A 27,503-nucleotide genomic window follows, 5' to 3' on the forward strand; every position below is an offset into this window, starting at 1 on the left:
CTGTCTTGAAATACGAGATCTAAAGTGGGAAAAAAACGTGGTTTGACTGCAGGGAAGAGATCCTCTTTACTCTCTCTTGGAGGGCTTAAAAAAACCCCAATTGTGTAGTTGCAATAAAAGCTCATGAAAACGTTGGTTTAAGCCGTGTCGTTTGAACTCGGGACTCACGAGCCTTTCACAAAGCACCATTTGGCTTGCTTTTGGACTAATGGCATCAAGTTGCTGCCCCGACTCCTGTTGAAGCTGCGCAGGGATTTAGCATGCTTTGCTTTTTAAAAGATTGTGTTTCTTTATTTTTAAACTTCTGAAACAGTTGTGTTGTCACGTTTGTTCTGTTGTGAAGTGATCACCTGGTTATTAATTATTTGGGAAAAGCCGTCAAACTGAACGTCTTTCTGCTTTTGTTGAATGAGGTTAAACAAATCTTTTTTTGTTCTTTATTTTAGCTCTATTTTTATTTTTCTACCCGCCGTCTCTAATATTTGCATTTGCAATATTTACATTATATATACATAGTTTTTGTTGGGTCCATGTTGAGAATAAGAGAAATGATCTACATTTTCCATCTGTGCGAAACTGCACCAACAGCAGCTTCGGCCCTGAGCTAATCCTCTTAGACTGTTATGTTGTTTTCCTTTAATTGACGTCTCTGTCGGGAGTCTGTGGCGCTCCTGGCTCGGCTCGTCCAGCACAGCTGTGCTCTCAGCTGAAATACATGTGAGAACGGGGGTTGTGGATTTAAAAAGAGAAAACAAAATAAAAAACCTGCAAAGCTTACCGTGTCAAACCGTTATAACCTCTGTTTTTCTTCTCGTGCACGAGCTCTACCGCCCCTCCTTATCCTCTGACGCTTTTGGCTTGATCTGATAACGTCCTCTTGCTTCCCGTTTCACTCTGTGTTGCTTCGTGCGTTTCTCTCATTGTTTTTTAACTTGTTTTGCAGGGTTGTTCTGAGGTCAGACTGCTGAGATGATAAGGCTGTGACAGTCGAAGCGTCTCTGCTCTGGACCAGTTCGTGCGACATGGCCGCTGCTAAGAAGAGTGAGTTTTTATTGTTTTGTTCACTGTGTGTTTGAAGGAAATTCGTAAACATTTGATATTCAGAGGGTTCGGTTTGGCTGGTGTTTATTTACAGCTGAAATATTGATTCATATTCAAGATTTAGGCAGCCCGAGCTAATGCGGGATCAAAGTCTCTGGGTCATATTTTATGCATTCTGGTGAATAAATCAATCGTGCTGCTTAAATAATTGCATGCATTTATTCAAAAGGAGGTGAAAGAGATGTTAGAAATGACTAGAACTCAGGTGCACAAAGTACAAGGAAAGCAACATTACTCCATGTGAATCTAAGCTATCATACTCAGCTGTTGAAGTGATCACAGGTCTACTTTCATGTGTGGTGGGTTAATTGGTCTCAGTCTTTGACCCATATTCAGTGTTTTATAAAATGGCTTTACAGGAATGGAACAGAGAAGCGATGCGAGGGAGAGTTATAATGTGGACATTTGCACCAAGTCTCAAACAGTAACACGGAGTGGGTCCATGAACTAGGGCTGCAACGATTTGTCGACAAAAATCGATAATAGAATAAGTCGACAATGAATTCTATTGTCGTCAGACGTGTTTTTCCAACAGAGTGAGGCATCTCACTTAATTACAATCTCTGCCGAGAGTCGCACATGCACTATATCGAGCGGTAACTAACATAGAAATGTTACATTAGCTACGCGTACCAAAACTTCTAAAGTTTGGGAGCATTTTAACCTGGATACGGCGAATTAAAAGATTACTTGCAAGGTTTGCAAAGCAGTGATGCACGAACATTTAAAGAGAACGCACATCTGGCAGTTGAACGAAACGGAGTCCGACTCGCCTCGGTAAGATTCTAGCCAATACGTTTTGTTTTTTATGTACATTGTACATTTTATCATGGACAGAAGTTTATTTATTTATGGATTTATGTCTATACTGACCGAGCACTGTGCCTAATTGGTTTTAGATTTAGGACATTTTTATTTTGTTTTTGTATGAATCCGCAGCAAAGTTGAATAAAAGATGCATTTTTCCATTGAAGTACCCATCTTTCCTGTGTTTATTATCATTTGCCACATAATTAAAGCAACTTCATGCTAAATTTAAGAAAAAATGAATAATTATCCGATTAGTCGACTAGTCGTTTCAGTAGTCGGTGACTAGTCGACTATTAGAATAGTCGTTAGTTGCAGGATGTTCGTGCAACTGACGAAATACAGGATGTTCGTGCCGTTGTGACAGTAGTTGTCAAAATGTCTTCAATGGATCATTGAGTTCATTCATGCATAAAGAAATCACACCCTCTGTCAGTTCTCAGGTTTACGTTTATGCATTCGGCTGGACGCTTTGATCCAAAGTGACTTACAAACCAGCAGGTTCAACAGGTTCTGTTGGATTTTGGTGGTTTTTCAGCCCTCGGTGCCTTACTGTCTGCTCAGACCAAGACACTCATTGCATTTGAAAGCTGCTTCTACGTACTCGTTTGCATGCAGGCACGCAGGATTCCCCCAGAAATTAACATGTAAGCTGGCACAAAGAGAAGCCCCTCCAGCTTGCTGGCAACATCCATCTGTGAGAGCTATCCCTCATCCATATCTACAACATCCTGCGGTCCACGACAGTGCCCAGCTATCCTTGAATACGCATCCTCAGACACCAAGCCCCAATGAAGCTGCACCCTTCCGGTGCTTTTAAATTAAATTAAATTTAAGAAAAAATGAATAATTATCCGATTAGTCGACTAGTCGTTTCAGTAGTCATGACTAGTCGACTATTAGAATAGTCGTTAGTTGCAGCCCTACCATTAGGGATGGGAATCGAAAACCAGTTCTTGTTGAGAACCAGTTCCCAGTGTTTCAATTCCTTGGAATCGTTTGGCGATTTTTGCAAACGATTCCCTTATCGATTCCAGTGGGCGCGAATGACGTCACCAGGCAACGTTGCGTGGTGAGTTCAGTGCAGCCAGCAGTCAACAGTAAACATGGCGCCCAAGCGGTACAAACGCTCGAAAGTTTGATTACACATCCCTAAAAAAGACGACAACAGGGCAACTTGCAAAGTGAATATTTCACCAAAGGGAGGAAATACTACCAACATGCAGTAACTATGAATGACTGTCGCGTTTTCGATCCGCTCCGGAATCATATGTGTGTGTGTGTGTGTATATATATATATATATATATATATATATATATATATAAAAAGATGTCCCTTAAATTGTGATAATCTAATCAAAGACCCCCAGTTAACCTTTTCACCAGCCTGTGGCATTCTGGGAAGGTTGAGCAACACGAACCACTGATCAGGTTTGTATTACAGCCCTGATTAAGGCTGGTCTTGCGCCCAGTGGTGGAAGTATTGACTTGTCTTTATTCTCTTTGATAAGGTCACAGCTGGTGCAACGTCAGCCTCTCTGTTGAGGTCCTGTAGATATTATTTTAGTGTTTGTAAGGCGGCTGACTCAGATTGCTGTGAAATTCATTTTTTTATTATTTTGGTTACGAACAGAAGAATCTGAGTATTTTTGGAGAGAACGCTACACTTCCTTTCTGTTTCTCTTTCTTTATTGATTGGTTTGAACTTAATTTAAGGGTTTTGTGTAGCCTTTAAAGAGCAGAGATGAACTGTTACGTCTTTGTTGTGTGTCACAGTTCAGTTTGGATGGTATGTAGGCGGATTGTGAGGAGTGAGTTGATGCTCCTCTGTCTGAGCCTCGGAGCCAAATTGATGTTTTTGTGTAAAAAGGCCTAAAAATGAATGTGCGCCGTCTCTGATCTGTACTTTAAACATTGTGCGTGACATCACCGGGCTTGTCTTTTAAAGCTGGAGCTAATTATCCAAACCTGGAAAGAACACAAAAGAAATGTTGGTTTTGTTCAGGATGATCGTTCATGATGCAGGTTTGATGTGCGGTGCTGATCAAAACCAGACGTGATGTGTGTTTCTGACTCTGAACCTGTCGACTGACTCATTCAGCAGAGCAGAAACAGATCCACTGACAGGGGGCTGATTACAATGACAGAGGAAGACTAGATTAGTCTGACATATGGCAGCCGAGCATTCGTGCATGTTCATTTGTGTGTCCATTAAGCCTGAACACTATATTAACACGAGCAATATCAGTATCACAAAACACTGTTTGGGCTTCAGTTAAAGGGAGACTTTGGGCCTTTTTCAGAGCAGACATTTCGACTTTTAAAAGGGACAAGTGTGTTAAAGGGATAGTTCGCCTCTTTTGACATGAAGCTATATGACATCCCATATTAGCAATATCATTTATGAACATCTTCTTACCCCCTGCTGCGTCCTGTGAGCAGAGTTCCAGCCTCGTTTTGGTGTTGATGAAGGTAGTCCGGCTAGTTGGCTGGGGTTTAAAAAAATAAAGCGTTTTGCTTCTCAAAACAATATGCGTTCAAAAGAGTAATACATTTGCATCACAAAATGGTTCTCCAGGAAAAAGTCAGACCTCACAATCGCCTGTTACGTTGTTTACTGCTCGGTCTGCACGGTCTAAAACGTGATACGGGTGCGTTTTGAGAAGCAAAGCGCTTTATTTTTTAAACCCCAGCCAACTAGCCGGACTACCTTCGTCAACGCCAAAACGAGGCTGGAACTCGGCTCACAGGACTTAGCAGGGGGTAAGTCAATATTCATGCACGATATTGCTAGTATGGGATGTCATACAGCTTAATAGAATAGAAATGGAATAGAAAAATACTTTATTCATCCCCCAATGGGGGAAATTCAAATTGGTCAAGTAGCTCAAAAAAATTACTAATATTTACAATTATTGTAAATTAACAACAACAATAATAACACCAATTCTAATAAAAACACTACTACTAACTAAAAATAATGATAATAATAATAAATGACTAAATAAATTTAAAAAAATCAATCAATCAATTTGAGAAGAACTCAGCAGTCACTGTTTAAAAGCCTTATGGCTGTGGGAACAAAGGACCTTCTGAACCTCTCAGTCCTGCAGTGCTGATGTCAAAAGAGGCGAACTATCCCTTTAATGAGGGCTGCATTCCAATTAGGAGAAGCTCTGCTTTTGTGCATGTTCTACAGCTAGAAGAAGTGGAATCGAGCCCTCATCAGTACACCTGAGCTTGACACCATGTATGAGGTATTTGTTTATACAAAGTAGATCATTTTACATGTTTCCTGGACAATACAAGTGTGCATCTGTGTGGTTATCGGTCTGCTACTCTGTGTGTGTCCCTGCTCTCACCTGAGCTCCTCTTCATACCTGAAGAGTATGATGAAGCACGACAAAAAAAACAACTAATCGGCCCGTTACAGTCGGCTGCGTTAAAAGCCTAACTGCTCCGGTAAGGAATCTTTAGGGTAAATCAATCATTAGATTGTTTTAGGAAGAAAGTAAACTGACATATGTGTAATAAAACAGTCTGCCTGGGCTTTATTGTGTTTGAATTATTGGGGAAAAAGGACACATGCTTTATTGTGTGAAGGTATCTTCAGGGAGAATGGGCTGACCAGCTGTGCCTGTCAGCATCATGGCTGCTCAGCACAGTTTATTTGGCTCTTTATGGTTTCTCCTGTAAACACAAAGCTAACATCGTCGTCTTGTCAGTCTGTGAGGCATTTCTCCTCTGAAGAAATCACAATGAATTAGCACAACTGAGCAGCTTTTTGAAATGCAGGATGTTCGTGCCGTTGTGACAGTAGTTGTCAAAATGTCTTCAATGGATCATTGAGTTCATTCATGCATAAAGAAATCACACCCTCCGTCAGTTCTCAGGTTTACGTTTATGCATTCGGCTGGACGCTTTTATCCAAAGTGACTTACAAACCAGCAGGTTCAACAGGTTCTGTTGGATTTTGGTGGTTTTTCAGCCCTCGGTGCCTTACTGTCTGCTCAGACCAAGACACTCATTGCATTTGAAAGCTGCTTCTACGTACTCGTTTGCATGCAGACACGCAGGATTCCCCCAGAAATTAACATGTAAGCTGGCACAAAGAGAAGCCCCTCCAGCTTGCTGGCAACATCCATCTGTGAGAGCTATCCCTCATCCATATCTACAACATCCTGCGGTCCGCGACAGTGCCCAGCTATCCTTGAATACGCATCCTCAGACACCAAGCCCCAATGAAGCTGCACCCTTCCGGTGCTTTGTTTGAGACTCGTGGGACCATTATGCTTTGACACATTCGGTTTTTGTCATTGACTCCTTCAGATTCTTTCATCGGAAAGAAGAACCAATAATAAGATTTCTTTTACAGCTCATTGAAGAACCAGTCAAAGGTTTCAGTTCTAAGGTCTGAACAATAAAAACAGTTTTCTCATCCTCACCTGGTCCTGAAATTAGGTACTTGCATGTGAAACCGATCTTATCTACTTCCCCAAAGGTCTGAAAATCAGCCACTGTCTCTTTTTCTCTGCCTTGGAAAAAAAATAACAACATTCTTTTAGTTTGGTTTAGTTAGTTTAGTAGTTTGGACATTAATGCTCTAAACTTTTCATTAACTTTTTTATATTTGAGAGCACTACCTCATATGCAGTTAAAACAAGTTTGTATTGCTTAATGTTCAGTGTTTTTTCAAAAAAATAACATTGGGACATTGAAGATGTATGAAATCAGACTGACCTTATAACACCTGACAGTGTCAGTTATAATAAATAAATAAATCGGAATCTGCTTTTTAAAGATCGGTGATCGGCCAGAAAACTGCACTGGCTGCACCCCTACTGAGTCCACCCCATGATTCTTCAGCTGGACCGTTGCAACACCTTGATTCTTTCCTTTTTCAGACATTCTGCTGTAGATCTGCTGCTGTGTTTGGGATCATTGTCTACTCTTCGTACCTCTACTTTTTCCACCTGCCTCACTCATTCATACACACACGTACTCGCTTAGCTTCTGTTACGAATAACATAAGCTAGTCTTTGTTGTTGTTGTTTATTGCCTTGTGAATTACATGGTCAAACCAGTTAAACTGTAAACAAATAAATTTACAATATTTAGCACTTTATAGCATTCAAATAAACACAAATTTTAATTTTAAACCATACATTTTAAAGCTTCACAGTAAAACATATGATCATATCACAGCCAAAGTTAAGCTGGCTTTAACTCACATTTTACAACATCATAAGCCACATATAATTTCCCTTTGAACACATCATCCTCAATCTGTTTGGTGCACTAAACAAGTGCTAGCATTTCGCTAACTAGCCGCTAACGTACAGAACCCTTAGAAACAGCTAGTATATTTCAATAGTTTAATGCTAATCTGCCAAACAACCCATGCAGAAAAAAACCATTTTCCGATTGTTTACAACGTTCAAAATGAAATTACCACGTTGGGCAGTGTATCAGAATGTAAGTCAAAGTATTCTTGAGTTTCATGCCGCTGGTATGTTTCTTTTAATGACGGCAAAGAAGTTCCCGTTCTATCCCGTTTTTATTTTCTTAAAACCCAAATCGATGCGATCTAAACAAAATATACAAAACATCCCTGGAGGAGTGGAAGGAGTGAACACAACAGCTTCTACTGACTTTCACTCCTCTTTCCTCCACCTCTCCAGTCTCTTCCAACCCTAACCCTCACTTGGTTTGAATTTTGGATATCTTGACTCAGGATGGACCCTTTTTTATTAATACTGCAGCACGTGTTGAATTTCAATGAAGGCGCAGAGTCGGATAAGAAAACTCATTTACAAATATTGACCTACTCTGACTCTTTATTATCCTTATCTGGATTTAGTGGAGACTTAGGAGATTGCTCTGTCTAGGATCTGAGGAATAATAAATCATGTTTCAGGTTAGTTTACATTTTGATTATCTTGTAATAAAACTGCCCAAAAGGGATATTATTCATTTAATAAAAGGCTCCTTCTTTTTTATTGTTGTACGAGGAGCTTTTGGGTATTTCTCTTTCACGTTTCATTTCTACACGGAGATATTGGACATATGAAACATGATGTAACATCCAAACTCATTATTGTGACCCAGATCTCTTAAGAGCAAGGATTTCTAATCTCTAATGTGTGTCTGTGCCCTCATAGGACAGGAGTGTCCGCTTTATGTAATGCATGTGCAGAAGCCGCTACATACCTTATGTTTATGGATTACTGTAGATTAAAAACCACAATGTGTTTGGAAACTAAAGACATAGTGTAAAGGATGCTGGTCTTAATGAGAAATGCATCCCTCTACAAACTAATAATGAATTCACAAAAGGTACCAGTTAAAACTAACATTTACTGACCAAATGAATGCTCAAAAACACGGTTTTGTCTTAGAATTAGAATATCGTGCCTTTTCTGGATTATGTTGCTATTACCAAACTTGTCTGTATCTTTACAATAGTTACACATGTTAATTATGGTCTGTCATCGAGCATCTCAAACCTCAATAACCTTTCACAGCGCTGCACAATAAACTAGGGGTGGGAGAAATGTCCGATTCTTAGATGCATCGCTATTCGGACGATTCTGAATCGATTCACAAACGTCCAAATTTCGATTATTTAAATAAAATAATACAGACGGTTCTAAAATGCGGAACTAAGAAGTGCGGTACGTGTCATCTATAGGGACACTATGGGGGGCGCACCAGGAGCGGACACGCCGCATGGACAATTTTGTTCCGACCAATTCGGCGCTACTAAAGCTAGCTGTGGTGAGCAACGCACTTCCAGTTATTTTCACAAAATAAAATACACGTTGCCTTTTATCATAGGGTAAGCCATTACGATACAATTGGTGCTTTTGTTTTGAAAACAGGAAGTGAACCTACCCTTGTTGTAGCTAGCTTGAAACTGCCGTTTAGACAGGAAATGACGATCGGCGATGTCACGTTACGTTGCATCTTGGGTAGTTTGAGTATGAGTAGTAACCTCATGATGCATACCCAACATTTCGGAGAATCTAGTATGCATCCGGGAACTTCTCGCTTACTAACTCAAAAAGTTAGTATGAGTAGTAGGAGAAAACAGACGTTGTCTGTTATTTTTTATATCTGGAAGTAGTCATTGGATATAATTGAAACGTATCGGCTCCGCTGCTTGCTGGAGGGCAACAACTACGCATCTGGTGGAATTTAGGTGCTAACTCGACTCCACCCGACGTAACTTTCCAGTTTGAATGCATTTCCATTAGTTTAATAAAATAGAATGGAAATTAATTCAACTGTTGTTTCTTATTACAAATGCACTGTTTTTCAAAATTGCAATATTATATATTTAAAATAAATTGAAGACTCATCAGTAATCGTTTTATTTATTTTTTGGGGGGGCTTTTTATGCCTTTAATGGACAGGATGGTTGAAGAGACAGACAGGAAGTAGGGGGCAGAGAGAAGGGGAATGACATGCAGTAAAGGGCCGTCCGATGCGAGACTCGAACCGGGGCCGACTGCAGCGAGGACTGTAGCCGCTGTACATGGGGCGCCTGAACAATCCACTACGCCACCGACTACCCCTCAATAATCGTTTTATAATCGAGTCATGGGCCCTGAATCGTAATCGAATCGTGAGGTGCCCAAAGATTCCCACCCCTTCAATAAACACACATACAGATATAAGTATATACACATACTTTCCTGAGCTGCTGCCCGTCTCCACCACGACACAGAGCTTTACTTCCTGGGTTAAATAAGGGCTAAATTAGATATATATGACCTCACACTTTCATTCCCTCAGAGCTTCAGCTTCAGGCTTTGCTGAATGGGAGGAATTGATAACAGTTGGGGCCAAACATTGTCCTCCACCACACGGTTTTTGCTTTGCGGGATTCTGGATGGTTCAGTACCCCAACAAGAACCCTTTGTGGCATATAATCTGTGATATCTGTGACGAGACAGCATTTAATCCAGTCATAACTCTGTAAATGAGAAGATCTGAAGGTGTTCCGTGGCTCAGTTCGGATGTTTACGTCTGATTGTGGGAACACTTCAGTAAGCTTTCATGGCAAGTGGATAAAAACAAGAAAAAAAGGTCCATCTGTGGCATGTTTGCTGTAAATGAGCCTTGAAACGCTGTTTTACCCCGTTTATACTCTTTAAACGTGGACCCCAGAGCAAAAGAAGTAGCTTCTACAAACCTTGTCCCGTTGTCATGTTGTGTTTTATCATTTCAAAGCTGATTCGTGGTTTAAAATCACAGCTGGAGACACATTTCTATCCACTGTTTTCTACACGGTATCTGACGGCGTTAATGATCAGCGTCAGTGGCGACTAAAACAAAGCTCATTGTACAGATGTGGAATAAATCAAGAATGGCTGAATAAGTGGTGATTATGTTGCCCAGACAGTGTGTGTTTGTCAAACTTTTTAGGCTCAAACACACTCTGCAACAGCTGCTTTCCACAGAATTTATGTCGGAAAATAATATTCAAGTTCCGGTTCTTCCTAAAAGGCAACGTGCTATTAATAGGCTGTTTGATAAACAGCTGATAGGTTGTTCAGACGTATTCTTTGTACTGTTTATCTGTGTCTTTTTGTGTGGCCACTGCACATGAGCTGATATCAGCCTTAAAGCCCTCGGAGCAGAAATGAGGACGAATCATTTGTTGAACGAGTTCCTGGGCAGGAGAGCAGCGATTATCAGCGTCCCGGTGGAGAAGGGCAGCGCTTGAAAATATGTTTAACCCTTTTTCTTCTGACTCTGAGGTCCCACCGAGGCTGACGTATAGGAGTCCGTAAAGTGATCGACTCCATGACGGTTCTGACTGATAAGAATCCAAACGTCTAACCTTTAAATGGCCTTATTATTCAGTCGTCTTCATTAAACCGCTCAAAGGCGACAAAGGGCTGTTTAATCTGTCCTTTCTCTCTGTAAAGACACTCGGTGTGACTTGTTTGTGTATCTGCCAGACCTCCAGCAGCTAATCCCTCTTTCCCCTTTTGCAGGCTGTGCGAAGGTGGGAGGGGTGCGCTTCTCAGAGGAACCTCCCAGCGCCGGAGCGCCGTCACATGTTCATTTTGAAGATAAACTACACGACTCTGTCGTCATGGTAACTCTGGAGGATGATGGGAACTTCATGGTGAAGGTGTGTAGTCTGAAACTTGATGGTACCCGTTTAACTCTCGAGTTTTCTGATTTATGTCATAAAGGTTCTGTTTGAAAGTGAGCTCCGGGGACAGGAGGCGACTCTATGCGCAGCCCAAAGGTTCTGGCTCACTTTACTCTGCACATCTCCAGATAAAAGTGGTGGAATCGCCTCTCTTGGAGGACGTTCATTCGGCTGTTTTCTTTGTTTTGTGGAAAAATCAACAAAAAGAATCCACACGTCTTCTGGCTTTCACAACAGCCTGAGTTATTTGAGGATTTCACCAGTAAATTCAGCATTTCTCGTAATATTTTTTTGGGTTCCAGCCTGCTTTTATAACTAGGGATGTCCCGATCCGATCACGTGGTTTCTGACTCGATTTGAATCAGACTTTATATGTAGCCCATCCATATATGTATTTTTATTTTCATTTTTTTTTTTTTTTATCAGAACTATAATATTTCTAAACAAATGGGAAAAGTCCGACCGTCAGAGTCAGACTGTCTCAACCATAGACATAATATACGTAGACGCTGCCTATTGGAGCTGACGTATCAGCGCGGCCGCCATCTTGGATGGGTCTCCAATGCCTCCACATTACATTTATTTCGGCTGATGAAGGTGCATATCCCCAGCTACAATAATCATAACTCTCCAAATATTTATATCTATGGTCTCAACTCTACACAGAATCAACGCATGCGACATGACGTCACTTTGCTGCCGTAACAGCAGAACACGGCAGCTTACTTATTGTAAGTCGCTTTGGATAAAAGCGTCTGCAAAATGAGCGTAATATAATGTAATGTAATGGCAGCAGCTTGAAGCTGGGGGCCGAATGTCCGCGGTGTGGAGGTATTTTAAAGTGGATGACAAAAACGTTGCGATCGCAAACTGTGAGATATGCAAACTTGGGATTTTAAGAGGTGGTAAGGACATCGCTAACATCCTTGATGAGAACAAGAACAGGCTCAAACCTGACAAGGTAGAGATGTTGGTTTTCATAAAGAAAAACGTACGTTTCCTTCTGTGAAGCCAGAGGAGAGTTAGAATTACTGGCCTTAATTTATAACACTGTGGCACTTTTATTTGCTTATTTGTTTACATGCCTGCAGGTATTTCAAGTTGAGCTGCTGCTCGTTTTGATATCAGAAATTGTTGCACTAAACTCCAATGTGAAGAATTACTTGATTACTTTTTTTGTTCAAGCTACCTCACAGAAGTGCTCTGTTTATAAGTGTTAAATGATAAAATAAGGTGAATAAAATAAAAAATTAGGGACATCCTGGATCTGTTTCTTCGCCGTTCTTCGTTTTTTTAATGTAGTGTAGAAGTATCGGATCAGGACATCCCTATTTAAACCGTTGACAGATCAGCTTTGCAGGTTTGAGCCTCGTCATCGACTCGTTTCTTCACCAGTTTCCACCATAAATCAGTTTGCTGGTTATGTCGTGGAGATGATTTGACTCTTTACGCTGTCCCAAAATGCATCATCGTCCCGACTGATGACATAATCACCAAAGCTTTTGGTGGATGGAACGAGAAAAAGGTCCTAAATTTCAGTTTCCAGCTGCACGTTTACTGCAGCGGTAATGACTGCCTGTATCTCCCCCGGTCCTTCACCTTTACTCAGGCACCCATCTTTATACGATTCATTGGATCTGCACCAAATTAAAGTTCCAGCATCGTCTCCTCGTCCGCTGCAGGTTGGTGGTTCATCTCTGATGAATCCACAGTCCACGGCTGCCTCTCTCCAGCCCATCTTTCTTCTCTTTAGCTGTCCGTCATGGTTTACATTTGGCTTTTCTGGATGGAAATCCCATTTTCCTTCTTCTGGTTTCTTTCAGTTCACTCACAAACATTGACTCCTGTTTCCTGCTCATTTGCTTTTCATTTTCCACCTGCGTGTTTTCCCTTTACAGCAATCCCATTTCGTTGGTACTTGTCCGCATTTTCGACTCAGCTGACTGGAAACAACCAGCATCATTTATCTCTGAGCTGAATCACCTTGAAGGAGCTTTCTCACCCTAATGTTTCCACCAACAGCTCTCTTGTTCTGCTCTCTTTTAACCACAGACTCATTTGCAGATCTAGACTTGTGCAGGTATTTGTTTTAGAAATGCAAATTACAAGGTGACTCCATCCTTTATTCCCGTACTCGATCTGGAAAACAAAGAATTACAGCAAAAAGCCACACTGTTCAGCTGTTCAGTTCAATAGTTTTTTTTGGTTTCTGCTAAATAAAACAACAAGTGAACGTCCTTCAAGAGCTGTGATTTCCTCATTTTTGCCGGATGTTGTGCATGAACCATAGAACAACACGGATGGACTGATATTTACTGTAAAGAATGATCTTTGTTTGGGTTAAATCTGCTGAATTAGCCTCATTCACCAGGGCTGTGCACACAGTCAGCAAAATGGTGTTATTTCCTGTAACCGCTGTCTTTTACAGTCTCATAGCTGCTCTACTTTGCTTGTGATGCCTCAGGTTCAGACTTTGAGGCTGAAATCTGAAATTAGTAGCGATGCTTCTGTTGCACGAGGGTTCTGTGCATGAGTTGAACGTTAATGCCTAAAAAACACTATGTTGGATTAACGTAATAATCTAGCATTATCTGTTTAGTTTCAAGGAGTTTTACTCACATCCTGGAATAACCTACAAGCCACTTATTATTTTGATAAGGATCATTCTTCTTCTCTGACCTCAGATATCTGGCTCTACGCCACTTTGAAGTTATTTGTTGGAAGGTGCAGGTTTAACTCAGCAGAAGTTTCAGCAAAGGTTGAAAAAAAGGATGAATCGGGTCAAATTGACACTAAAAAAAAAAACAGATTCACTGGACTACAAATCAAATGAAACATGTCATACAGTATATTCATTGCATTTCCACCCTCTGAATGCCATGTTTTCAGAGGATGGATGGTTAATCCGTCATGCCCCGTCCCCTTAGTTTCTGTGACGATAGATATGTGTTATCTGTGCAACATCCCGGAGAAGATTTAGGTCTCATCCCAATTAATCTCCTCTGTCGGCTATAAAGGCTCAGAACAACGATATCCGACTTCTCATCTGTTCTTAAACCCTCCGGATGCTCGGTGGAGGAGCCAAACAAAGACAAAGGACAAAGTTATGTACTGATAACCTGCCAGCCATGATCTGCTGGGTGTGTGTGGATCAAAGCTAAACTGATGACTGGTTGCAAAGATGAAGCATTCTTCTTCTGCTGCAACGACAGCGAGCACTTTCTTTCTCTATAAAAGCCTGTTTTAACGTTTATTCCTGCACCAAACACACAATATTATTTCCCATAAGTCTGGTTTTACTTGGCCAGTCAACAGAATTTAAAAACTGGTTTTAGTTTGAGGTTCGCACCTTCATCTAAAGCTGAAACGGAGACTTTCGGTAGGCGTCCACTATTCCGGCACATCAACGTAACTCGCCGGATTGGATGCCTAGTTGTCGCCGTGTTGCTACTACAGTGGGTGTGTACAGAGGGGCGTGTAGAATTGCTCCGGGGGAAAGTAAATAACTTGTGATTTTAACCAACCGAAGTTTCTCCCTCTAAAAATTTGAGTTTTGGAGGGAAATTAATGTGTATAAATCGTCAGCAATGGAACATTATTTCATATTTTACCATGGATCCGGATCTGCGAGCGAGGAGAGCTGCTATTGAGCTGCTGCTGCTGCGACACAGGAGAACACATGAACTACTGTCATTGGATAACGCACTCCGTCTGCCGTGGCAAATTTGCATAAAGTTCGGCCGAGCCCATCTTTTTGACGTGCCGGAATAGTGGACGCCTACCGTCAGCCGAGCTGCGTCTGGCTGCTACGTCGTCTTAAGTCGGTCATGTGATTTGGACGCTGGCGAGTCCGGAGGGTTAATGTCACCCTGACATTTGTTACTGCAGCTGCACAAGGAGAGATTTTAAATTAGTGAATCTCCTTAGATTTACTTGTGGTGTTGAAACTGTGAATTTCTCCCCCACTATAGATTGGATTGCAGTAAAAATCCTGTTGAAATATTCCTGACCCCTTTGAAATGAGTCCTTTAGTGAAGCCCTGTCTTCTTTTACCAGCTCTATGATGTAGACCTTTGTGGTTTAGAGTACTAACATGTATCTGATTATGTAGATTCTCAGTCATCCAGGTCATCGTGATCTGAAGAGCTTGAATAAAGGGCAACTGGACTTCTTCTTGGATCTTGAAGACGTTTCACCTCAGTCACACGTGTCACTGAACCCTCTGACCTGAGTCATTATCACCTCTGAATTGTTTACCTGCCTGCAAGGGTGAGTTTCGGTCACAGGATCCCAGATGTGAGAGGTTGTGAAACTGCCTCGGGAGGAGACACAATGCTGCACTGTAGGGGCTGGGAAGGTGATAGCTGAGAGATGGTTTTTCCTGTTTAACATGGACGGTTTCTCTCATTCTGTCCAGAATGTGGACATTTCTGTCCTCAGAGTGTCCCTTTTCCTTTAAATGCCAAAGAGCTGGCTCTCCCATGTCGTGCCATGTGCTCGTGGAGCATTTCGACGCCTTTCCAGCAGATTGGCATAAATTTTACAGCATTTCAGGAGGTTTATTTTTGTGGTTTTAAGTGACGGATCTCATGTTGGCTGTGGGATGAGGCCTGTAAAGTTCCTGAGCTCATGTTGTTTAATATGGGTAGAGTTACAGCGAATGTGTTAGATTGCTGAGCTTAAATCAACACTGCGCCTCAGAGAGCTGCCAGCTCTTTGTCTTCGGAGCTTCGGGCTACGAACACTGTCCACAGAAAGAAAGCAGTTCAAAGGCAGTGAGCCAAAGTGTTTGAGAAAAAACATGCAAACAGGCCACTTGATTTTGTATAACAAGTCATGCGTTTGTTTCAAATGGCTGGCAAAGAAAATGAAGCTCGTCTCCAGTAGTGACATAATTCAGAGTTGATTTTGAAAAGATTTCCTGTCTGTCGGTGCAGTTTGTTCTCATTTTATCAACTCTGTTTACGTCTCTAAACGATTTTTCTTGCCTTTTTTTTGATAGATTTATCAAACTCTTTGTTTGTATCTTGTATTTCTTTTTCATTTTGGGCAGATGCGTTTTAGGAATCACTTTGTCAGCTTTAGAAAAGTCAATCTCGGATGTTAATCCTCTTCAGCTGTCTCAAATAGACCCAAATTGCAAAGGAAAGAAAGCTCTGCTCACAGTAACTCTGCGAGCGTTGAAGCTAATTCACAGCCGGATACGTCTGCTTGTTGTTCTGTGTGAAGATGGACTACAAACCCTCACAGTTACAGACTGTCCCGTTTCTCAAAGCTCTTTGCATGATTGTGAGTGGGCAGACGGTACCGTCAGCCCGGCATCGTGGCTCTTCACAGAACTGGGGAGGGTTGTTGTTATGGAAACAGTCGAGAGGGGGGTTGCCGCCGATCCAGACAGACCAAAGAAGTGGTGGGAGTATGTGGGATGGAAATGCTTTGCTCACAACAGCTGTATTATTGTCAGCTTTGATGAAGAAGATTTAAATTGTACAATTTCTGTATGTCCTTGCGTTGTGTTGGATCTGGCAGCAACAACAAGTATATTCACTGTTTGTGAGGCGAGGAGATGGAAACAAGCAGCTGTCAGGGCTGCAGAGGCATTGGGGCAGAAGCTACTCATTTTTAAATTAAAATCATTTGTGTGGACATATGGTAGAGAGCTGCTTCATCAACTCTTAGAAGGTTTAGACGCTGATAAAGTGTAATTACTGTGAGAGAACATGTTAAGAGGGGATAAATGATGTAGGAACACTAACGTAAAACATGTTGGGGAAGACTAGAAAAGTCCATCCATCCGTTATCTTCCACTTATCTGAGGAAGGGTCGCAGAGGCAACAGGTTCAGGAGGGAAACCCAGACTTTCCTCTCCCCAGCGACACTCTCCAGCTCGTCCTGGGGGATCCTGCCCAAAAAAACTCCGAAGTGAGGCGACCAGTAGGCATCCGAACCAGATGGACCACCTCAGCTGAGTCCTTTAGATGTGGAGGAGCAGCGGCTCTACTTTACAGCTGGATTTACAGTTGACGCGTCGCTCACGGCGGTGGCGGCCCGTGACATCAAAATGACGTTTCAGGCATGGCGCTTGCCTTGAAAAGACAGCGCAGCGCGTTGTCGTGCACCGGTCGATTTTTGTAACTGGGCTGCACCGAGAACGACAAACCGGATGGACCAATGTGAGACCGGCTCAGTGAGGAGGTGCGTTTGTACGAAACTGCAGTGAAACAGCACAGGGACCAACATAAACTCCCAAAACTGGTGGACAGAGATTGGCAGAACTTTGGGGAAAGAGGGAGAGTTCTGTAAGAATGTGTGGAAGAAGCTACGGGACAGATACGTGAAGTAGGGCTGGGCGATATATCGATATTTAAGATATATCGATAGATTTTTAAATAAGATATGGAATTAGACCATATCGCATATATCGATATTGTTCATATTTGCGCTGTAATACTTGCTTCAGGCAAGCCGTTGATCAGAGCTCTCTGCACTGCTTCCCTCGCTCCGGCTCCGCCCCTCCTCTCTCATGCACAGAGGGGGGAGGGGGAGGAACACTCCGGCACTCTTAAGCAAACATGGAGAAGGCAACAACACCTGCGGAGCATACGGAGGAGAGCCCCTTGGTTGGTAAAAGAAAAAGCAGTGGCTCAATCATTTGGAGATGGTTCGGATACAAATTGTCAGACGAGCAACAAAACCAAGCTATATGTAGGGAGTGCCATAAGCACATTGCAGCCAGTGGTGGAAGCACTACGAATCTTTTTTATCACTTAAAAACGTGGCACAAAGTGCAATATGAAGAGGTGTGAAACTGCGCGCTGCAGCAGCCACAGGCACAAGCCGTCCCCAACCTGACAAAGCTCCAGCCCCAAAACAAAGCTCACTGCAAGCCTCATTTTCCCGCTGTGTGCCGTATGAGAAGAAAAGCGACAACTGTCGTTTCACATTGCCAAAGACATGGTCCCTGTTGCAACAGTGGAAAGAGGTTCAAAGAGCTAATTAAAAAGCTGGACCCGAGATACGAGCTTCCCAGTCGCAACTATTTTGCACGAGAAGTATTGCCGCAAATGTATAGTGAAGTCAGGCAGAACGTTGCGGGCCGGCTCGCTAACGTCACCCATTTTGCGTTGACCAGCGATATGTGGTCAAGCAGAACCTGTGCGAACCTTATATGAGCGTGACAGTTCACTTCATGCAAGACTGGGAGATGAAAACGGCTTGGCAACTGGTTGAGACTGTTCAGATAAACTATTAAGTTAACAAAAAGAAACAGGTAATCAAGCTGATGTTTAAAAACGTTTTTCTTAAACTGAACACTTTATTTTGTTATCTCTTTATATATAAATGCTGCCCTCAGAAAAAGATTTACCTATTTTATTTTATAGGCTAATTTTATTTAAGATATTTTTTTTATTTAAATGTGCACCTTACGGAGCTTTGTTATACAGTGTTTATGTTTACATTTTATAGTGAGTTTTCAATAAAACTACTCGTATTTGGCTTTGACTTTGACTGAGCATTTCATATCACAGCTCTGAGCTCTCACTTTGCGGAAAAAAATATCGGGATATATATCGTATATCGATATTCAACCTAAATATATCGAGATATGACTTTTGATCCATATCGCCCAGCCCTAACGTGAAGGCAAAGAAGAGGGCAGAGACTCAAAGTGGTGATGCCGGGGGCTTCAGACCTTCAGCTCTTTTGACTGAATTGTCTTGGCTCACAAACTTCGTGAAACAAACGAAGCATTTCATCTCCCAGATACTCAAGTCAAGTCAAGTCTTTTATTGTCAGATAAACAGAACAACAGAGTCGAACTGGGCACTGAAATTCTTAGGACAGGACACCGTACAGCAGCGACCATAACAAGACATAACATGCCGTAACATGTCATAACATAAGTACTCTAACAAAAACAGTAACAATAAATAGGCAATGTGGATACTACAATATACATTTTACGCTAATTACAAGAGCTATACTGAACACATAATACACATAACAGCCTATGCTAATCTAAGACCTATACTAACCTAGAACATAAGATAAAATAATAAATACAATATTGTGCAATATTGCAAGTTGCAGTGCAAACAGCAGTGGAGGTAGGCATGTGTAAAGTATAAAGTGTCGAGTGTGTATGTGATGAGAGTGCATTATAGTCCATTTAGAAGCCTGATGGCCTTAGGATAGAAACTGTTCTCCATGGCCATCAGGCTTCTAAATGGACTTTACATACTGCAGCAGCATCATTGATGACAGTGCTCCTGCTCTTCATTGTTTTCTTCTCCGCTTTCGTGGTTGTAGAGTAGCGGGAACCTTCACGTAGTAGTGACACCTCTGTGACAGAGAGAATTGCAACTACTGGCGCATTGACTTGCACCACCATATGTAGCCGGCATGAAATCGTGACGTCATCAACACCGCTCGCACAACCATGCTAGAGTCTGTACCTCCCCCCTATCTCTAAGGAAACCCATTTCAGCTGCTGGTGTCCACGACCTCGTCTTTGGGTCTCTACCCGGATCTGTGACCAGAGGTGAGGTTTGGAACAAAGATGCAGCAGGAAAGCTTCTCCATCACATGTAAGCGAGTCAACGTTGGCAGTTCAGCTTCATCTGACTGCCTGCTGTTCGGCACAGTCGGCTACATCAGACACTTGGAAAGATACACAGGGGCACAACAACTAAACTGGATGCTAATTTCTAATTAGTTTGAACATGATTTTAGGAGAACATGACATCTCCAGTGGACTGTTGGACTTAAATTCAGTTTATCTAACGATTGAACATCTTGTTCTATAACTGTGTTGTGTGCTTTGAGTGACTTCAGTTTGCTGAAGCTGGATGTCAGCAAGGAATAAAGACTTTATGCACCAGAATTAATTTAATAAGTGTTATATAAGTGTTGCCAGAAGCTGTAAACAAACCCCGAACCTCACCAGGTTGCAGGAGCTCGCAAATAAGTCTGTGATGAAGCGTTAGAATTAAGACTCTCCAGGTTTTCCAGTCATCAGTCAGTGTTGTGTGTTTATAAGTAACATCCAAGTATTCCCCTTAAACCAGAGAGGTTTTCACTGAGAAACACTCAGTGATCTCAGACATTTCACTTCCTTTTTCCAGCGTTAAACTCAGATTATCTCAGTACTTCGGGGGCAGTTGGAAGCGTTGGACTTGTGTGGAGCTACGCTCACAGAATGGTGGTTTTTCTCTGCTCTGTGCTCTCTTAATGCTGTGTGAAGCCTCTGCTCAGCCTGTTGCTGTAACCGGGGGTTGTAGGGGCCGAAGCTGCCGCTGAAGCCAGAGGCGCTTTACTCGTTATCTCTCATTGCCTTCACTTCCCCGCTGTCTCCCTCCGTCTCTCTTTGTATCCTGTGAGGATTTCCTCAATTCAATTCGGTTTTATTTATGTTGCGCCAAATCACAACAAATGTCATCTCAAGGCTCTTCAGCGGTCCGGTTCAAGCCAATTATATTCCAATTAATTCTAACTCCAGCATAATCCAATCAAATGACATGAATTAAAATCCAAGTTAGTTCATTCATATGATTCCAGTTAATCTTTAGCCTCATGAAGGAAACCTCTCTCTTCAATCCAATCCCCCGTCCTGAGCGTGCACGAGGCGACTGGAAAGAAAACCGGGGGCTTATGGGAAGCTTTCTACACACTCGTCTACTGGGATGACGTCATCGCTGCTGCAGCACAGCTCATTCACTCCGTGCTCTGTGACGGTCGGCTAACTTCACACAGAGTTTGCTGCTGCTAGTTTTGTGCAACATGGCAGGATATTTATCACATTTTGACGACGTGGACGACGACTTTGAGTACGATGGAGTGAATGAGCTGTGCTGCACCGGCGCGGGTTGATGACGTCATCCCAGTAGACGAGTGTGTAGAGGCTGTATTATTTCTGCCCTGTAGACTAAACAAGGTGAGGCTGCGTTTCAGTTTGATGCTCCTAACATCTGGAACAGTCTTCCAGAAGATGTGAGACAGGCCTCAACTCTGACAATGTTTAAATCCAGGCAGTTCTATTTAGCTGTGCATATGACACCTGAAAGTATTTTATTTGCACTCTTCACTTTTAAATTAATGAATTAATGATTTTTTTTTTTTTTTTTTTTTTAAATTTTAAATGATTTTATTGCCTTCCTGTGATTTTACGTAGCTGTAAAGCACTTTGAATTACCGCGTGTACGAATTGTGCTCTATAAATAAAACTGCCTTGCCTTGCCCTGTTCTCTCCCGTTATATGGATATACGGCGATCTCTAGTGATATAAATAGCGTCCGAAGGACGCCGACTTTCACCAAACTGTTATTGGTGAGTAGATGAACGTATTTTATGCCAGAAATAAGGTTTAAAAAAAACGACCTTCCCCTTTAAAGGTAGAGAGTGTGTCTGCTTCCTGAAGCCAAACAGGCAGCTGGTTCCACAGAGAGAGGCCTGATAACTAAAGGCTCTGCCTCCCAAACTGGCAGCTGGTTCCACAGAGGGGCCTGATAACTGAAGGCTCTGCCTCCCAAACAGGCAGCTGGTTCCACAGAGAGGGGCCTGATAACTGAAGGCTCTGCCTCCCAAACTGGCAGCTGGTTCCACAGGAGAGGGGCCTGATAACTGAAGGCTCTGCCTCCCAAACTGGCAGCTGGTTCCACAGAGAGGGGCCTGATAACTGAAGGCTCTGCCTCCCAAACTGGCAGCTGGTTCCACAGAGAGGGGCCTGATAACTGAAGGCTCTGCCTCCCAAACTGGCAGCTGGTTCCACAGAGAGGGGCCTGATAACTGAAGGCTCTGCCTCCCAAACTGGCAGCTGGTTCCACAGGAGAGGGGCCTGATAACTGAAGGCTCTGCCTCCCAAACTGGGAGCTGGTTCCACAGAGAGGGGCCTGATAACTGAAGGCTCTGCCTCCCAAACTGGCAGCTGGTTCCACAGAGAGGGGCCTGATAACTGAAGGCTCTGCCTCCCAAACTGGCAGCTGGTTCCACAGGAGAGGGGCCTGATAACTGAAGGCTCTGCCTCCCAAACTGGGAGCTGGTTCCACAGAGAGGGGCCTGATAACTGAAGGCTCTGCCTCCCAAACTGGCAGCTGGTTCCACAGAGAGGGGCCTGATAACTGAAGGCTCTGCCTCCCAAACTGGCAGCTGGTTCCACAGAGAGGGGCCTGATAACTGAAGGCTCTGCCTCCCAAACTGGCAGCTGGTTCCACAGAGGGGCCTGATAACTGAAGGCTCTGCCTCCCAAACTGGCTGCTGGTTCCACAGAGAGGGGCCTGATAACTGAAGGCTCTGCCTCCCAAACTGGCAGCTGGTTCCACAGGAGAGGGGCCTGATAACTGAAGGCTCTGCCTCCCAAACTGGCAGCTGGTTCCACAGAGAGGGGCCTGATAACTGAAGGCTCTGCCTCCCAAACTGGCAGCTGGTTCCACAGAGAGGGGCCTGATAACTGAAGGCTCTGCCTCCCAAACTGGCAGCTGGTTCCACAGAGAGGGGCCTGATAACTGAAGGCTCTGCCTCCCGAACTGGCAGCTGGTTCCACAGGAGAGGGGCCTGATAACTGAAGGCTCTGCCTCCCAAACTGGGAGCTGGTTCCACAGAGAGGGGCCTGATAACTGAAGGCTCTGCCTCCCAAACTGGCTGCTGGTTCCACAGAGAGGGGCCTGATAACTGAAGGCTCTGCCTCCCAAACTGGCTGCTGGTTCCACAGAGAGGGGCCTGATAACTGAAGGCTCTGCCTCCCAAACTGGCAGCTGGTTCCACAGGAGAGGGGCCTGATAACTGAAGGCTCTGCCTCCCAAACTGGCAGCTGGTTCCACAGAGAGGGGCCTGATAACTGAAGGCTCTGCCTCTCATTCTGCTTTTAGAAACTCTGGGAACCTCAAGTAAACCTGCAGTCTGAGAGCAAAGTGCTCTGTTGGGAAAATATCCAACGATGAGATCTTTAAGGTATGATGGAGCTCGGTCATTAAGAGCTTTATATGCTCTGGTTCCTTGCTGTAATACTGGAAGCCGAGGAAACTATATCCAGAGTAACTATATCGCTCACTCCTCGCTGGGATGAATTCTTCTCTTTGCTAAACATTAGACTGTAACTTCTCCATCATTCCTCACCGCACCATCGGTCCAAATCACAAAGATATTCACTGTATAAGGAAACGAACTAGGGCTGAACGATATATTGCATTTGCGATAATATCGCGATATGACCAAGTGCAATTTTCTAATCGCAAAGGCTGCGATTATGAAAAAAAAAAAAAAAAAAAAAAAAAAAGGCTGCGATTATACTCTGTTCACGTGACATGCGCGAGTAAAACATGTGATATGATCAAACGAGATTGTCTAACCACAGAGGCCGCACTCAGGTCACGTGACACGGGGAGCAAAGTAATGAAACAGTCTACCGGAGAGGACTCGCAAGCAAAGCTGTAACCTACACAATGGCCTCAGGCTCAACAGAACCAGACCCTGCGGGGATGCTAGTTTCAAAGAGGAACTGCACATCAGTCGTGTGGGACTATTTTGGTTTTAAAGTGATGGTTCGGAGTAGATTCACCGGGTCATTTGAACCGTGACATCCAGCCAAGTAGCCCACCCGAAGTTTTTCCGACCTTGGCCAAACATCAGCCGAGTTAGCTTAGCCGAGTTAGCTTATCCCGAATAGCTTAGTAGGCTACAAGCGCTAACGGACCCTGGTAGTATCTCCAAAATTACCACATTTAAAATCACATGCCATGACACCAAACTTCTACAGTAGTACAAATATGGTCTGTACTCACAAAACGATGCATTTGGAAGTTTGTACATAGTCCAGGAGTTTATTATTATCAACACAAGCCTGATAGCTTTTCTGCTGCTAAAGCTGCGTCGACGTCACTTCTGGGAACTTCAAAGTAAGATATGGGTTGATCTACTACTGTAGACAACAAAGCAAGGCTGCTCAATTTCTCCATTGATAAAATAAATTCACAACTCTACAACATAAAAATTCATGTAGAATATAGCATATACTTTGTTGTCTACAGTAGTAGATCAACCCTCATCTTACATTGAAGATCAAGGAAGTGACGTCGACGCAGCTTTAGCAGCAGAGAAGCTATCAGGCTTGTGTTGATAATAATAATCTCCTGGACTATGTACAAACTTCCAAATGCATCATTTTGTGAGTACAGACCATATTTGTACTACTGTAGAAGTTTGGTTCATGGCATGTGTTTCCTTGTTCCTTGTCAACACTTAATGCTCAAATGTTTGTAAGCTCAAAATATACTATTGTGTATGTTCAAATATACTGTTTTGTTAAATAAAAATGTCAGTCATCAATTCATGCATCACCTCATGTCATCATAACAGAGGTCTGTCTGCCAGGAAAGAACAGTTTAAAATTAATGTAATATAGTTTTAGCCATACTGTATGATGTATTGCTTGTCTTTGTTTAATAATACAGAAGACAAAGACCTTAAAAAATAATCGCATCGCAATCGCAATATTGGCGCGAAAAATCGCAATTAGATTATTTTCCATAATCGTTCAGCCCTAAAACGAACCGCTGGAAATACGAGGATTCTCTGCTTTGTGAAGCGTAAATCACTGAATATGTTACTAAGTTTGCATGACAAAGAGGTTTCAGAGTGTTCCTTTATTATCTTTTAGCTTTCACCCCTGCGTTGTTAAACTTTAGCAAACATCTGCTCAAACAGATGCAGAAGTTTGATTCGCCAGCTGTTTATTTACTTCTTCCTTGCTTCCTCCGAGAGTTCTTTTGCTCGAGCTGTTTGGGAGTCAAATTAAAACAGGTAATGTGGGGAAACCTGCTCATGTTTGTCTTTTCTGCTGGAGAAACATTCTGGTCTGACAACGACTGGTCTGACAACGACCAGTCAGACCAGTCGCTCGCAGCAGGTCGGCTGATGAGGAAAAGCTCGAAGACTACAGTTAAGAGTCTGTCTGAGTAGGGATGTGCATTTCAAATGAAATTACTGGTTGAAATCACAAGAATTATTCAAGCATTTTTCAACTTTTAAGGAGTTTTCTACATTTTTCTGTCACGTTCTGCAGCAAAAACATTATATTATTAGTAGTGGGGCAGAATGGGTCACAAATTGTTTGATTTATTGGTGAAAAATGAAGAAAAAATGGGGGCCTTAAACAGCAGCGTATAGTCGTGGTAAACTTAAGACGTGCTGGCTTTACCTGGAAGAGGTTGTACTGGACGACCTTTTCCTTTGTTTTCTGAAGTGTTTGACGGCTGTTGGTATTTTCTCTGCGTTTCGGAGAGAGTTTAATCAGCTTAAAGCAGTGCAGCTCTGTGCATTACCACCCTGTGGTGGTAGTGATGAATTACTGCCAGTTAAAGGTCTCATAATATGGAAAATATACTTTTTTCTGCTCCTTGGAGCGTATATTTGTGTGTCTGAAGTCGCCATCAAGTGTAAAACTCCCCGAAAACACAACCCTGGCACTTTTTTTTTGTTTGAAAGTTCCTTGTATGACGAGACGATCTGCTTTTCCTTTCAAAAGTACGTATTTCCTTAAATTCACTCCACCTCCTCTGCAATGCCACTGGCGGCGCACTTGCTAAAGCTCCAGCCTGAAGATAGACTGTTGAGGGCCAGAGCCACTGTGCTTAAACCGGCGGGTATTTGGACCAAAGTCTGTCTCATACATGTTAATACGACCTAAGAAAAGGGCATAATGGGGCACCTTTACATCAGAATACTAAGCTGCTCATCCAGGCAGCCTTCACAGAGATCACAACCCGCAAGGACGCCCCCAGATGTTCTTTTTGTGGCTTAATATGACACCTTATTACAGCAGCAGTTTGAAACAGAATATTTCTGCTAAGGCTATGATTGGACATTTGGCCAAAGAGATAATTAAGAGATGATTAAACTCACCAAAGAAGCAACAAATCATTTCAATTAGAGGATTAATTCAAGAATGAAACGCTTTAGTTATGCACCCGTAACAGATTTACTGTGTAAAATGGGACCAAACCAAACCCGATTCCCTCCATTAAAGATCAGCCTCTCGTTTATTCCATTCCACCCTCCTGATGGTGGAAAACTGTGACGTGGGAGGGTGAAAAACAGCATTATGTTCTCCCTTACTAACCGAATCTAACTGTCTGAACATTTCTGCTTCCCTCAGGTCGGCTTTTTAAAGACGCAACACCGCTACGAAATAGTGTTCACCCTGCCGGAGGTCCCGGGTCTGGGTAAAGATGTGTGTCCGGCACCAGTTCCCAGTCCACACCTCCGGATCACCGACATCACACCGGCACCAGAAGGTGAGTTTAGAGTTGGAGAGAAGAACTAAAACAAGTCTTCAGCATCTCCACTCGTCAGGAAAACGATCGCTAAAACAGATCATCAGTTCGGGAGGAAATGCTTCTGCTTAAATAATTATTTGGATTGTTAATGATGGTGTCTTTATATCCACCAACTTCCCTGCTGCTGATTAAGGTTTTAATACGGGGAGAAAACTCACCCCCGACTTGCTTTGAGTCACAGCCTGACACTGAGCAGTTAACCGCGCGCCGCGGGCGGCGACGTGTGTCAAGCCCGTTCGAGGTCACTCGCTGTTTAACCAGATGTGGCTGATTTAAGAATAAACATGTTAATGAATGCAGGTGAGCTGCGGTCGCCAAGCATGCTGAAAACGAGGCTGCAGTTACGAGAACGTAGGTCGAAACTGTGGCTGAAATATAAATTAGGGCTGGGAAACTATTACAATTTTTAATCTAATTTAGGGCTGGGTAAAAAAATCGATTAAATCGATTTTGGATCGATTTCATTTAAAATTTGCATAATCGATTTGTAGGGCATGAGATCGATTTTTTTTTAAATTTTTTTTAAAAAATTTTTAAATTTTTTTTTTTTTTTTGTCATGAATGATTTTTTTCATGAAGTTACTGGTTCCAATCCACACGGCTACGGTAAGAACCATGTGTTCCCCAGTCCAAGCAGTCATCAACCCACTAATTCTGGGCACCTGTAATTATACCTAGAACTAAGTTAGCTACCATAAAAGAAGTGCTCCCCCAAGTGGCTAAATCTAAAACTACACTAAAACCTACCTATAGGTGAGACTAAAATGGCTCCTACAAATGTATTTAATTAAGTAGGCTGTCACGTTGAATATAGTGTAAAATCTTGCTAATACTTCTTTCCACTGGGTGGCTTCAGGTGTTACTAATATAATGTAACAATCTGTTAACACTGTCAAGCCACAGCCCTTTGAAATATTGATGTCAAAATGGAACATTTTGAGGTTAAATCCTGGCGCCAAGAGAAGCAGATGGAACCGATTCGGATCGAATCGAATCGAATCGTGATTAATCGATTTAAAGCCCTAAGAATCGAAATCGAATCGATCCAGGAACTTGGCGGTGATACCCAGCCCTAATCTAATTAATCGCATAATTTC

At 42.7% G+C, this 27,503-nt stretch overlaps 2 protein-coding genes across 2 annotated transcripts in view; one reads left to right on the forward strand and one right to left on the reverse strand.

Annotated features, from left to right (window-relative positions):
- The window catches only part of LOC142369519 (Fc receptor-like protein 5), a 366,062-nt gene that overhangs the window by 142,497 nt on the left and 196,062 nt on the right, over positions 1-27,503 (reverse strand). The gene's annotated exons all lie outside the window — the stretch shown is intronic.
- The window catches only part of adisspb (adipose secreted signaling protein b), a 41,926-nt gene that overhangs the window by 4,182 nt on the left and 10,241 nt on the right, over positions 1-27,503 (forward strand). Inside the window, exons 2-4 of the mRNA XM_075451246.1 lie at positions 944-1,041; positions 10,914-11,053; positions 26,226-26,364. Coding sequence (XP_075307361.1) covers positions 1,023-1,041; positions 10,914-11,053; positions 26,226-26,364 — 298 coding nt within the window. The 5' untranslated portion in view covers positions 944-1,022. The remainder of the gene's footprint in view (positions 1-943; positions 1,042-10,913; positions 11,054-26,225; positions 26,365-27,503) is intronic.

Source organism: Odontesthes bonariensis, chromosome 19 (assembly GCF_027942865.1).
Source record: "Odontesthes bonariensis isolate fOdoBon6 chromosome 19, fOdoBon6.hap1, whole genome shotgun sequence".
NCBI lineage: Eukaryota > Metazoa > Chordata > Actinopteri > Atheriniformes > Atherinopsidae > Odontesthes > Odontesthes bonariensis.